Source organism: Accipiter gentilis, chromosome 2, assembly GCF_929443795.1.
Source record: "Accipiter gentilis chromosome 2, bAccGen1.1, whole genome shotgun sequence".
Lineage (NCBI taxonomy): Eukaryota > Metazoa > Chordata > Aves > Accipitriformes > Accipitridae > Astur > Astur gentilis.
This window is the reverse complement of record NC_064881.1, coordinates 10,127,180-10,142,038: the sequence shown is the minus strand read 5'-3', so window position 1 is coordinate 10,142,038 and position 14,859 is coordinate 10,127,180. Positions and strand designations below refer to the sequence as shown.

Genomic DNA, 14,859 nt, shown 5'->3' with positions numbered 1-14,859 from the left:
AAGACAACTCTAATTCTAGTTAGAGTGGGAACAAAGCCTCTTTTCTTTGGTAACATTAAATACTCTTAAATTTAGAACAGGAGGCAAACCAAAGACTGAAAATTACTTCAACTTTTTCGAATGGAAACACTCAACAGTTTAGCGCTTTTTCCAAGAACTGGCACCCGGTTAAACCTTGGCTGAAAATCTAATTTTCTCTGGATGCAGCATTAACCTATTCATAAAAGGGATTCATTAATTATGCCTCCTAAGCAGTTTTGAGTACATGTGACATACTTTAGTGGAATTACATCAGGATGCAAGTCTCAACGATTGAGCAAACTATATTAATGATAGACCTCAACATACATTTGGTACCTTCATTTTATATGTTTATGTGTCTATTGGCATTAATTTAAAAAAATTATTTGAATATAAAAACATGTTAAATAGTTTCTCATGCTTCTTATATCATCATTTTCCCATACTTGACTTATTGGAAATGGAGAACAAAATCACAGGAAATTTAAGTGGGCAAATTAACATAACTACATTTGAGGATTTTACACACACCAACAGCTAAATAAGGAAGGAAGCACAGGAAGGAGACACCAAGATGGTCCTGATTAATATAGTAAAGAAAATTATAGCTGCACTGATGTGAAGGATACCAGCTACAAACATCAATGATTCACCAGCCTGACATATTGCCAGCACAGACTGCCTTTCACAATTATCCTCACACTTCATTTCAGAGCTGATCTGACACCTGAATATGTTTCCTGTTTTATGCTGAATAAAGTGTGCTTTTTATTGTAAATCTCCAAATATTTTTGCATGATACATTGAAGATAGAAGGCAGGTGACTGAACTATAGAAAGCATTTTCTCACTATTAAAAGGAGATGCTTGGATGAAGCTGAAGAACATTATTAACTCAAGCAAACAAGGCAAACTCGCTTGCAGAGAAGTGCAAGCTTTTATATTATTCTTCATAATTTACCTGAAAAGTTGAACAAACTTTTTTCTTACCCCCCCATATGGAAAAAGTATTTAAATATTTAAGTTATTTACCCATTTATCAAAGACACTTAAATCTTGTTAAATTATACACCCTTACACATGCACACACACTGAAAACACACACATTAATACTGCATATCAAAAATATAAGAGTTACCAAAACCCCATATACAATTCAACCAGCTTTGAAGTACTGAACAGGACAAGGCCATCTGCCCATTTCTGAAGCTAGTGATATAAGTACCTGCTTTTCAGCAGTATTGAAGATTTGACCAATTCTAAAATTGGAATTAGTTGGCTGTTAATGGGGGTTTACCCCTCAAAATAGAGGACAGAGTGAAATAAGCTTCTTCCAGAATAAATTAGAAATATTTATTTGTAGCAAATTCTATTACCAATTCTGTTGAAAATGACTCATAGATATGTTTTAATGTCAGAAATGGTATCATTAGATTATCTTGCATGACAAATTGCTTAACACGGATCACAGATTTTCATCCACATGCTAGTGTTTTTGTATGACTAGCACCAGTTTGAATAAAACTGGTGGTAAAAAAAGAAAGTGGTTCAAAAGCTATCAACTTCTCTTACCAGTGACTTCCACTGATTAATCATCGGAACTTTTACAGTTTCTAACTTCTTCCCAATTTGAACTTGCTTGACTTTGATTTCTATTCACTTTTTCTTTTTACCTGTTTCTTATTAGGTTTAAAAAGTTCTTCAGTGCCTTATATTTTCTCTCTGTTAAGGTACTTCCACCCCATAATCAACAGACCTATTGATTTTTTAATAAATTATTTTGTATGCTTATCAATTTATATATTTACCCCCTCAGGTCTTCAGTTATTTGCCTCCCCATAAATGTTCCTTTTACATCAAACATAGCCTACTGCTATTTGACAGTATTTCACAATGAATAGTTTAATCCAATATAATTAAAATTTGATTTTTGTACTTACCCTGCTTTACCTACTTTGCATGTCAAAAATTACTATTTCAACCCAAAAATCTTGACAATGAAGGGCTTTAAACTTACAAGATATGTATTTTTACATAGTATTTTGAAAACTTTCTACAGAACCTTTTTTTATAATCCACCATTGTTTAGGTGGTATATGAATGTAATTGTCAGGGTTTGGGTATTTTTATACTTTTTTACTACCCAAAATTGTAAGTATTGAATTAGGGGATCAGTGCTCCTTTGCTGAATTTATTTCAATAGAACTGTTTTTCACACAGTCAGAAGAGAGCTTTTTAAACTTTACTTTTATGTTCCAAATTTTAACAGTCTTCCTGATTATTTAGAAGGTCTTAATCACATTAAGAATAGTGACTTATTGCCTTGCTTAGGGCAAGTGTCCTCTTTTTTTTCCTTCATGGGGGGGGGAAAAGAATACAGTAACAATAAAATACTGATTTACTAGAGGACTATTATAAATACGAAACTCTTTGTTAGTTATAAATCACAATAATAATCTCTGATATCTCTGATTAAGGTGCAGAAGATCCTGCCTTTTAGGTGCTTGAGTCTGAGAGAACTGTAAAAATTGAGAATGGCATCCCAGTTTCCTGTATCAGTCATGGGAAGAATCAGAACCTTTGGAGTGGATGCTAAAGGAGAAAGCACACTCCACACATGCAGGCAACTATGAAGAAAACATTGGCCATGCTGGCAGATGAGTTCTGAATTTTATTTAACATGTTTGGACTATATTCCCTTCCTGATGATTAAATCAGTGAAGTCCTCTGCTGGGTGTAGCCATTAATATTTATTCAGTGTTTTAGTACTTTTACTGTCAGCAGAAGTGGTAGTATTCTCTCATACTGAAACACTGAAATATTAATGTGTATTCAGTAGGACCTGGCAGTTCATATTCTCCACTGTAGTGCTTCTGTCATGAAAAGAAACTTAGAGAAATCTCCCTAACTGAGGAAAATTACAATTCTATTTAAAAAGACAAACTTAAGGTAGTAAGTCTCTCTAATCAAAACTGCTCTTGTGAAGTTCACCAGAATTTTAGTCAGAATTAAAGAGTGGAAGAAGGAGAAAAAATGTTTTCAGATAGATTCAGTAAAGTCCTGTCCCTGTGGCACAAGGGACAGTTATTGAAGTTGCCAGCATACGTCAGGAGAAAATAGCAGCATGCTTGGGTAAAAGTTGCATCCTAGTTTCTAAGGATTATAAGTCTAAATATGGAAAGAGTTTTTGAAACATCTCATTCCAATCTAAGCAAGCCATGTAATGCAGAGACATTTTGAGGAGTAAGTGTTGTGATAGCATATAGCAATTCACTTTGACAAAGAAGATATGACCCAAGACGCACATTCTTTCTGGCTCTACAGAGGTGTTGCAGCAGTCCTGACCAACATACTTAGTCCTGCGTGCAGATGATGAATCTTCTGCTCCTTCTCAGGATGCCCAACAGCCTGATCAATATAGAAGGAAATAAGCTTTGGAAACATTAATTCTAAAGCACTGCTTCCCACTTCTGGGCAAATTCATACAAAGGTTACCACAGAGCACTTGCAAGTCCTTCTACTTAAAGTGAATATTAGCCACAAAAGCTGTATCTATATTAACAAATTAATCATGTATGGCACTGGTTTTTGACACTACAGCCAGCTGGCAAGGACCAGACCACATCCATTCTATGATACTCTTTATCCCCCTAACACAGGGTGCTCACATGCAACAGCTCATTACAAATGCTCCTTTGCCCATGGTAACTCTCAAGCTACGACAGGAATTGTTTGGGAGAGTGCTAGATGGTCCATTTGGCCCAAATCCATGGTAGTGACCATTCTAAAATAAATTAAGAATATAGATGATGGCACTCCACCGTCTGGGAATGTTCTATGATATTTAGCCCTAGTGAATGTACAGACTGAACGATTTGAGTTTAGCCAAGAATATGGAACTAAACCCACTTAAGAGACCCTGAGTGATGATACTGTCCTGCAAACAGGCATTACTACCTGCCTGGATTTATCTCTGCCCAATGAGAGATAAACTTCTTCTTCTTAAGTAGAAACACAGAATAATTCTATCTTCTCAATTTTCCTGAAAAGAATGACATGAATTCAGTCTCTGCCATGGAAGAACAGGAAATGCAGGAGACGGAACACTACAGTAGAAGAGCCCACGTTTCTTTTCTTCATTATTTCATTAGGTTTCCTGAGCTATCATGCTATCAATCTCTGAGAATATAATCGCTTCAAATCCTGTTAGCTTGTCCTTTTGCCATCCAACTCATTCTCCAAGGAAAACAGACTTATAATGAAAGTAGCATGTGAGGTACTATAGAAGGGAAGAAGTTTGAAGATGATAACAAAGCACCAGAGTAACTTTTTTTAAGTTGCCACTGCTTCAGTAATATCTTTGAGGTTTGTACAAATGTGTCTAGAAACATGCACTGCTAAAATGGAGACATTTATGATGCTGGCATAAAAGCTGAACAAAACCCTGAGTCTCTACAGAGGTTCGAAGTAGTAGTAGTAGTAGTGGGAAGCTGTTTTGCTTGCTTTTATTTGCTTTTATATTTAGCGAAACCATGGTTAAGTCCTCTAGTACCTGCTGCAGAAAACTAGAATTGGTGAAGATTAATGCTCCAGTGTCAGAAGCTGTAATTTCATTGCAATGATTTTTCTAGTTCCATTTTTTACTATTTACAGGTTTTACTCAGCTAAAGAACCCATTTGAAACATTTGAACACTTTATAAGCTTGACCGTTTTTACAGACAATAAAGTAATAACTGAATATGAATAACGTGGTAAACACATAAATGATATTCCGATATCACTTAAACTGGAATTACCTCTCTGCTGGCATGTCCTCTGTTAATACAGACTGAGAAATGAGGATTTAAACCTCTTCCTGGACTGTTTGGAGAGCTGGATAATAAGAAAAAACAGCATCTTTGTACCCTTTTCTGTGCTTCCACACAACAGTGCCAGGAAGCCATTGGTTTAGGTTTTACTGCTTTGTGGACTGACTCCTAACTAACTTCTGCTACATGGCTGAAAAGACAAAAAAAAAAAAAATCTCTGCATTGGTATACAAGAAGAGGGGATAAAGGAGAAGGGGAAAAAAGAAAAATGGCTAAAAATGAGTGAATGAGAAGGGTATCAACACAGGAAAATGATAGAAGAAATGAAAATAAGAAGGACCTTTAAATTACAGAAAACTATATGGCATAGATTCTATACATTTCTATTCAAACTGTATAATAAAATCTTTGGGATCAGTCACAAGGAAAAGTCATCCTGGCTCCAATAGGCTTACTTCTCAGAGAAGAGCTACCTTGGTGTTTACTGTTTTCCAGGCTCAAGGCCTGAAGTAATCAGAGGTTACCAGAAAAAAAAAAAAAAAAAAAAGTGCATGTCACAAGTGAGATTTTTCATCTCTCTCAAAGGCTGACTGTGCTTTAAGAGCATTGTTCATAATATGCCCTCAGTGCAATGTCTTCACGGAGTGACTAACTTTTCCTGTTAATTCTCTCCCTACATGACCACTACTAAAGAGTCAAACTCTGCACACACTTGCTAGTTAAAGAACATACCACAGTGATGGGACATGTTGCATTTGGGATGTTCTGCTCCTTGACAAAGACTCCAGACCTCACAGCCAACACAGGAGTAAAAGAACTCCTTTCACTTTTCTGTTCCAGATTGCTAGAAGAGAGGTTTTCTTCAGACTATAAATTTGGTTTCTTATTTTTTCAAGTCTCTGATGAAAATAGTTTCTGAATTTTATTCAGCTGTTCCATCTGTAATCTGCCTCCCTAAGGAAAGTATAGTGCACCTGTGTGACCTACAAAAACTAGGAAATGTACCATGCATGTCAGCACAAGGTCTTCCCAATGGGAAACACTTTTTAAAGATATGATCTTTCATACTTCTTTTTGATACTAGTCTGTCTGTCTAGATGAAATTTCAAGAAAGACCAAATTACCTTTTATGTAATTTTGACACATAAAACCCCAAACCAAGATACACAGGAAAGCACTTCAGATGAGTGGAAAGAGAGAAATTTTTTTCATCTCTTTTTCATCTCCTTTTCCTCTCCTCATGTTTTAGATTGAGAAATGCTGAGCATCTGGAAAACTGTTTTTCACTGGTTTTAAAACAGAGAGAAGACCATATATATTAATTCTGAATGAATCCAGAATTAAAAAATAAATAGAATGTACAATAATGTCTCTATCCAATTTGCTAATCATAGCTTTAACTTTCTAAATATATTTCATTATCTCTTCCCATTTATTACAGTTATGGCAAACTGAAGAAATTGGAAAAAATAAGACAAATGTTTTCAGAATACTATTGCATATTAATGACATGCACCTCTTGGATCAAATCCAGAGGAAGGCCATGAAGATGATCAGGAGGCTGGAGCACCTCCCCTGTGAACACAGGCTGAGAGAGTTGGGGTTGTTCAGCCTGGAGAAGAGAAAGCTCCGGGGAGACCTTAGAGCAGCCTTCCAGTACCTAAAGAAGGGCCTACAAGAAAGCCGGAGAGGGACTTTTTACAAGGGCGTGTAGTGATAGGATAAGGGGTAAGGGCTTTAAACTGATAGAGGGGAGAATTAGATTAGATGTAAGGTAGAAGTTCTTCACTGTGAGGGTGGTGAGGCACTGGAACAGGTTGCCCAGAGAAGTTGTGGCTGCCCCATCCCTGGAAGTGTTCCAGGTCAGGTTGGATGGGGCTTTGAGCAACCTGGTCTAGTGGAAGGTATCCCTGCTCATGGCAGGGGGGTTGGAACTAGATGATCTTTAAGGTCGTTTCCAACCCAAACCATTCTGTGATTCTATGATTTTAAGGACTCTGCTCTGTGTCTTAGTGAAATCTTACATTGCAGCCACTGTTACTTGCACCAACATATTTGAAAGCAACCAATTGATCATTATTTCTTTAGCTTCTCAGTTAGAAAAAGAAATGTTATACTGGTTAAATGTGATGTTAAAGAAAAGCTATCAAGCCCATACAGCATTATGGAGAAATAAAATAGTTTCCTAGTGAAAATCAGTTTATTTACAATTTTGCCATGCCTTCTAGTTTGGCTTTGTATCTACTGACACCAGGACTTCTGATATTGACTTCAAAGGGAAAAAAATTGATCTCCTTCTGCCAAGGTGGTCACGTGCAGTTTCCAGTTGCAGCATTATGCTTTGGCTTGTCAGCTGGTCTGACAAAGTGGTAATTTATTTTATACTTTCTCATCATACCTTGAGAATTTTGCACATTATCTCATAAACTGAAAATGTTTTCTCAGCTCGTGTCCAATCCCAGGTTGTGACCTTGGAAAAAAAAAACACAACCAAACAAAACAAACAGGAAAAGAAAGTAAGTTATATTTGTTTATTTCAAGAATTAAGTTTATTAAAAAAAATTAAAATCTATCCCTAAATCATTTATACCAGGTATAATGTATACAGAAAGACCAAGCACTGTCTCAGAGCAATAACTACCAGGGACCAGACTGTTCCATCCAGGCAGCGCTTAGGAGACATCCTGCCTGTCTCCTTGTGCTTACAACACAGTGTCTTTGCATGCAGGCTGCTCTATGCTGAATGATGAGGCTTCCCCTGGGAACTGGTGGAGGTTGCATTAAGAACCTGAGAGGATACAGCCCTTGAATTCCTCTCTCAGAGCCTTGACTATAAGAAGGCATGCTTCTCACCACTTCCCTCCTTGTAGCTGCATGCCACAATTTGCTCCCAGTCATCTACATTGTTTGCAAATCCATAAAACCAAATTCTCCAACCTTGCAATGTCCCAGACACTTACCCCACATGCCTTGAAATCCAGGGGGAAAAATAACAAGAAACAACAGAAGCAAATATACCTTTTCTTTTTTCTTACCAAGATTAATCTAGTCCTAAATTCTCAAAGACTAAGATTTGAAGAATAGTCTATCCCTCCTCTTTGTCTTACTTAGGGTTTGACAATTGCTTTTAACAATATTAATTTTAGGCAATTATTTTACGCAAAAAATTGCATAGATAAAAGAGTTCCATAGAACTATGCGAGGATAAGGGTTAAGACATAAACAGGACAGAAAGGGATAGATGAATATATTCGGTAAGGGAAGAGTCAAGGCAATATCACAGCAATCTATAAATAACTTTCCAAGGAAATTGCAAGAAGGAAAGAGGAGAATTATTCATAGTTTCAAAAGACAGAATAACACACAAAATAAAGTGAAAATTGAGGGTTTATATATATATAAAAAAAAAGTCTTAATGGTAAGAAGTTTTGAACAGTGGCCTAGCTCTAAAGGAAGACAGTTGTATCATTACAATTGTTAGGCATGATGAACAGGCTGATGAAGACAGAATTTTATTTGGTTTTCAAGATTCAAGAATATAAAGTTATTTGAAAAACATATCATATAACGGTATCCACAGCATATGAAGAAAATATTATATGAGACTAATTTATCTTTTATCTAAAGAGAAAACAATAATTTATAGACACAACATGGCTGAGAAGCATCTATGACTTTTGATGCCTTGGTATAAAACTTCCTTATTAAAAATATTTTGGTGCTGTACATGAAAATTTTACCCCTAACTAATTTTTAGGTATAAACACTACTGTAATTGAAAGTCCATTGAGGAAGTAACAGTCAGGAATGAAAAGTTCAAAAATACAGCGTCATAGTTCCTCTTCGATTAGAATTTTATTTATTTGCAGTCATCCTCAAACTTAGTTTTCACTATCTTATTGAAGTATGGGTATTAAACCAGATTTATAAGGAAGGAAATGACTAAATACTGAGAGTCAACAAATTGTTTGATATAGAATGAGCAAGTAAAGGAATACTGGAAATATACAATCTTTATGCCTGATTTTTAAGCAGCTCTTCAGATATGTGATGAACAACATCTAAAATGCTTTTGTCAGGGAAAGGAAGAAAGGGGGGGGGGGGGAAGCTGCTGTTTCTACTGTGGACAAAAAAATTAACTTTCACATCATGAACAGAGAAATAGAGAGAGGAGTCTTGCTACAGCTCCACTCAGCCCAAAACACCAGGCACACAAGTTGAAGTCATATTGTCCCATCAGGAAAAGTAGTTTTTATTGCTGCTGCAGCACAAAGCCGTTTGGAGCTATGTTTAAAAGCTTACTGTAGGCTCCATACTTTGGGGAAAAATATCAAGAGCTCCTCCTTCTCCCCTAGTTTTCTGCTTTTGTTTGTACTTATAAAGGGACTTCTTTTCAGGTCAAAACAAAACTCCTTCTATATATGATGTGTGCAAAACAAAAGCAACTGTAGAATTAAGACACCCACAGAAATTTCTTGCCCTGTTCACTTTAAATATTTTAATTTAAAAGCTTGAGTAACAAGACAAAAGGTGGTAGCAGCTTTCTCAGTTGAAGTCCATTCTCTCTGAGATTTCCAACTATAAACTGTAAGAAAGTGAAACCCTTCAGACTTGACATGCTTAATAACTCTAAAGGAGAAAATGTACCAGGAAATAACATAAAAAGAGATAAAGTAATTTTGTTTAAAGCTTTCAAAATGCAAATAACATATGTTAGAATTGCTCATATTGATCAAACAGATCAAAGATCAAAAAAAGAGGCAGGGAGAGGCTGCTGATACACACTGTTTAAACACATGCTTCCCTAATGTGTTAGATTTTGGCAGAGACCAGGGAAATACTTTCATTTGATTTTCTGGTTAAAAAGTTGGCAGCACATATTTGTGCTGTGCATAACTTAATCCAAGGAGTTTACACTGCAAACATAATTAAAACTGTTTTTCTTCTCATAGGTACACTTTACACATCTCATAAATAGAAGCTCTGAAACTGTGGCATTGAAAGTTTGTTCTTAATCTTTTGTAATCCCTGGAAGACATGAACACATATACCTGCAAAATAGCAAACATAACTGTATGTGTAAAAGTTTGTATATAGAAATTAGGATTTTAGAAGTGCTTTTAAAAGGCCTACTGCAGTCTCTGATAAGAAGAAAATTTTGCTGGGCATATAAGTGTTCAATTATTACATACATTACATGTTTTTAAAGTAGCTTTATAGGAACTCTTCCTCTGTTTGTCTTTTAAAAAGCTTGTTTGTCATTCTGCTTCCCTCCTACTCCACGGAGAGAAAATATTTTTCTCTATGTTTGAACTGTCTTTCTATTTTAGAATAAGAAGCAAAAACTGGCAAAACAAAATCATGTTGTGCTTGCAGCTCAGCTGGAACAAGACCTATAAAGACTTCAACTATCGTGGCTTGTCTCATAACAGCAGTAACTTGCCAAATTGTCCTAACATCACTGTGGTTCGCAGCCATATTACGAACATATTCCTCCCACAGCCATTAATCATCACCTATTACCTATTTACCCACCAGCAGCGTATTACTCCTGGAAACTTATGATTGAATCCTCAGTAAAGAAGCTTGTAGTTCCTTGCATAGTGCTTACAAAAGAATAATCTTCCTCTTTTGTATTGAATGTGGGCTCTCAGCATTGTTTCTGCCTCTATCTAGTGCCTAGAATGGAGGTGGCTTTATTTGATGGGCAGCAAATGCTCGGATAGGTCTGCCAAAGCCAGGAGAACTGCTTTTCAATTAAGGTGCTTGGCAGCATAATCTGATCCTGAAAAATACCTACCAACAAAAGCCAAACTCCCATTACTAACCATGGGAGAGCCAAACTCCCGGACCAGTGAACTAGTGTACCAATATTGAACACACTGTTTTCAGTTCATGCCTACTTCCATTCTTCATGTCTTTCACATGTTCTTAAACACTCTGCTAAATGAACATGAATAGTGACTGATGAATGACGTAAAGACTTGCAAGCTGTCTTTGAACTACATCAGGAACAGCTTGCCCAGAGAGGTGGTAGATCCCCCATCCCTGGAAACACTCAAGGTCAGTTTGGAGGGGGCTTTGAGCAACCTGATCTAGTTGATGTCCCTGCTCATTGCAGGGGAGTTGGACCTGACGACCTTTAAAGGCCCCTTCCAACCCAAACCATTCTATGATTCTATGATTCAGGCAGGAAGGAGCTGTAGCCTGGATCTGGCAACACAGGGTTTAGAAGCAGTCAGAAACGTTACCCAACAAACAGAAAAAATGAATCCACACCACTCTCCCTGCTGGCAGTATGGGACTGCTACTGGCTCCCTAGCTACTGGCTTAAAAGTTAGCTAGAGGGTATCTCTGTTTACTGTAGTTTAGATGTATCATGAAAGCGTGAAAGTAAATTCCTGAGTATGAGACAACTGCTAGAATTTTGCCCGGTGTTGCCAGTCAGATTCCAATTAATATATTTAACCTAAACAATTTCATTTGCTTCCCTACCTTCTTTTTGGTGCTCCCAAGCAGCATAAAAATTACATTCAGGATGAAATCTAAATACAGAGACATTGCCATTTCCGCAGCATGCAAAAAGCTTTGATATTTCCCCAAATCTCAGCAGTTTGACTAGAATGATAGTTCAGTTTAAATCTAACCATCTTGCTTAAGGCTTGTTCTGCCTGCCAAAGGAAAATGAAAAGACCCCTTTTAGCACAAATAGATTTCTCTTGTATTTTTCTAAGTGGTGGGAAAGAAATTCTTGTTAGATTCCCAGTCATCTGATGAACAGCTATTGTCTATCACTTCGACACCACATACCCTGGAACGTTTCAGTTCTGTAAGTTGCAATCCTGTTAGTTCAATGAGTGATATCTCATTGTGAAAGCTTTGTACATATTACATGAAATTATTTCATTTAAGAACATTTATTCCCACTAATCATGAGAAATATACTTACTGGAGGTGCTATAAATTTATACAGGGAAGATCCCCTCAGTGCTAGAAACTTTGGTGTGTACATTCGATCCTGAAGGGAGTCTTGTTCCCGTTCTTCCGTCCAGCCCATGTAGACTATCTGACAGAAAAATCAATAGTGTTGACAAACTCCTCAGACACTTTCTTCAAATGAATTGCAAACACTTCATGCAAGTAAGCCGATGTCTGTCAATTTTACATAGCTACAAACCTTGAACCACTGACACAATATGGTGTATTGGCAGTTCACTTACAATCACTTACTTGTACAAAGGATGCATGTTATGACAATCCAAAAACATCAGAACAAATATTTATTGTACCAGCAACAACAAAAAAGCTAAACCACATCCTCAGTGGAAGTTAAAGGTCTATTATCTCATTAAAAGCTCCCTGAAGTAATTCTACATATTTGCTGACAGATCACATCAGAGAAATTTAATGCAAGTGAAGTGTAAGGAATCACTAGGCAGGAATACAAAATCAAGTAACTGTTGTTACATTGCAATGTAGACGCAGTCTCCACATACAAGATCACAATTATGATCTTCAAAATTTTATTTCCAAATAATGACAAGCTTTTCCCCCCTCCCCGAAAATCCATATGTGGGAATTTTTTTACCTCCTTGCTTAGGAATAGCAAATTAACAGACTGTTTTCAGACACTATTTTGAACAGAATTCACCTATGGCTAGGAAGTAACCAGAATGCTGTCAACTCTCACCACTACTTGCAGATCTTCTGACATAGATGTATGAACTAGAACTTACTCAAACCCATTTTAGGATCTAATTCCCCACCTATCCATCTATTAAGTTGGAGCAATTTAATACCAAATCCTTAAAGAGTAACCGAGTATGAGTCACCAGTATGCCAGCTTCTGGAGAACATCTGAACAGGGAGGAGACACATCATGCAACTTTTTATTTATAACCATGCCATTAGTAATAAAATGCAATTTCCAGTGTGCACTGGTAGACCACTGCTATGGGAAATAGATCAACCCTTATTTCATACAGTGCTGCTAATGGAATAGATATATTTTTATATCTCTTTGTGAAACTGATTTCTACATTAACTAGGCATGGAGCATTCTCTGTCAGTAATGAAAATGTAAGGAAAACAGTTTAGGAAAAATAACTACAATCTTATTAATAGTCAATGAATTAGTAAGTTTACCAATGGCATAAATGTACCTAAAATGAATGTACTGCATGTTTTATCCTTTGAGATTTTGTATGTCACATACTTTTAAAAAAGCAATTTACACAAGTTTATTTCATTACTGTTGGGAAGAGGATTTTCATCTACAGTTCTTCATGTAATATACATTAAAATAAATGGGGGTGTGTGTCTGTCATTTTTATTTTCTGTTCTTTTTTTCTGTTGGATTGTATTGTAACACACTGGAAATTAATGTCTTTCAAATCCACATGTATGAAACCTACACTACTACTCTCCATCAGAGTTTATTAGATATTTTATAGGCTATAAACAGAGACACGAGAAGGTCCATTCCTCTAACACTTACAATGAAGCCTCAACATTTAATTCTTTTGCCAATAGCAAACACTAATACTGTAATATATTCTCAGGTCCAATGAGTAACATGTGTTTAGGTATCTGCTGGTTTGGTGATTAAACAAGTTTATAAACCTCAAAAAGAAGACAGAGCTATACCAGAACACTCAAGAATCAAGCAGAGTGCTCAACACTATATTGTCATGCAATAACTAAAAAGCCACATTTTCTGAAATGTCGTTCATTCCTGAATGAAGAAGTAGTCAGAAAAAATCCCACAACTGACAGGTACTGTAAGAGAAGTTTTGAATTATTTCAATTCAATAATTATTCAGATTTCCCTCATTTCTGCTGTTAAGTATGTTATCCAATGCAGGATAAGTATGGATCCCCATCCCTCTGACTTGGTAGGAATCTGTATAGCTCAGTGACTGAGAGGGGCTACACAGAAGAGTACAATTAGCATGAAAAATTGTACTACTATGTGCAGAAGTTTGGCACATTTTCCTCTCTGTAACTGAAGGAGAATGAATGATCTCTAATTTCTAGAAATTGAGACATCTATGCTTTTAAATTAATTAAGCTGAATTGATTTGATTCTATCTTGATTTGTTTCATTAAAATCAGACACACAGTAAGATATCATCTTGCCTGATATCACTGTAGCACTGTATGTAATCTGTTTTCAGTTAGTGTTTTTCTTTTTCACATTCCTCATTTCTACTTCTACTATTCATCAGAATAACAGGATATAGTCACTCATGCTGTGCAGATGTATTGATATTTCACATTTGATTGCCTTAATACTAAAGCAGCCATGAAATTTAAGGCAATTGCTCCTTCAGATATTTCTCCCTTGCCTCTGTAGATCATGAGGAGAAATTAGATTGATTTTTCAGACAACCTGCTGTACCAAAGTTTTATTAAGAAAAAGGTATTTCTCCTTCGTACTAAGTACCTACTATTAAACATACAGAAGAACTGATATGCAAAGGATGTATGATTATAATAAGGAACACTTACAAAGTTGTGTGAGTGCACGTGCATATTCACATGTATGGATTAAAATAGCATGGGCTAGATTCTGGAAAACAGGGTAAAACTGAACAAATGCTTGATAACTATTTTACCTAAGTGTTCCTAAAGTGGGGTCAGTTAATCTAAACACACTGAACATGTGAAGTTAGATAAAATATTGTAATTTTTGCATAATGAAGCCAAGAGACTGTTGAAAATTTTTCACTTATGAGAAAAAGTCACATTCTTGAGACATTTACATTACTGGTAAACAATCCGACTTCTAAAAAAGCTTTGACTATGAACAACTTCAAGAAAATTATTTATTTGGAAAGGGATCTTAACTTTCCAAATTAATAGTTTATGTGTATATAAGTATTGAAATAATGGATGAATATAAAATTTGACTTGTGAGTTTTGGAACATATCTTAATGCTGTACATGTGGACTTGGCCCAAAATATGGCATTTCATGAGATTCTATCTGAAAATAAATGTTTACAACCACAGACACATGACGAATGCAA

At 36.1% G+C, this 14,859-nt stretch overlaps 1 protein-coding gene across 3 annotated transcripts in view; it reads right to left on the bottom strand.

Annotated features, from left to right (window-relative positions):
* The window catches only part of SNTG1 (syntrophin gamma 1), a 354,767-nt gene that overhangs the window by 43,673 nt on the left and 296,235 nt on the right, over nucleotides 1-14,859 (bottom strand). For 2 of the 3 annotated variants that reach the window (XM_049817330.1, XM_049817340.1), the window contains exon 13: nucleotides 11,779-11,895. In XM_049817330.1, coding sequence (XP_049673287.1) covers nucleotides 11,779-11,895 — 117 coding nt within the window. Of the gene's footprint in view, nucleotides 1-7,227; nucleotides 7,300-11,778; nucleotides 11,896-14,859 lie in introns of all 3 variants that reach the window. The other variant, XM_049817320.1, reaches the window with a different exon arrangement.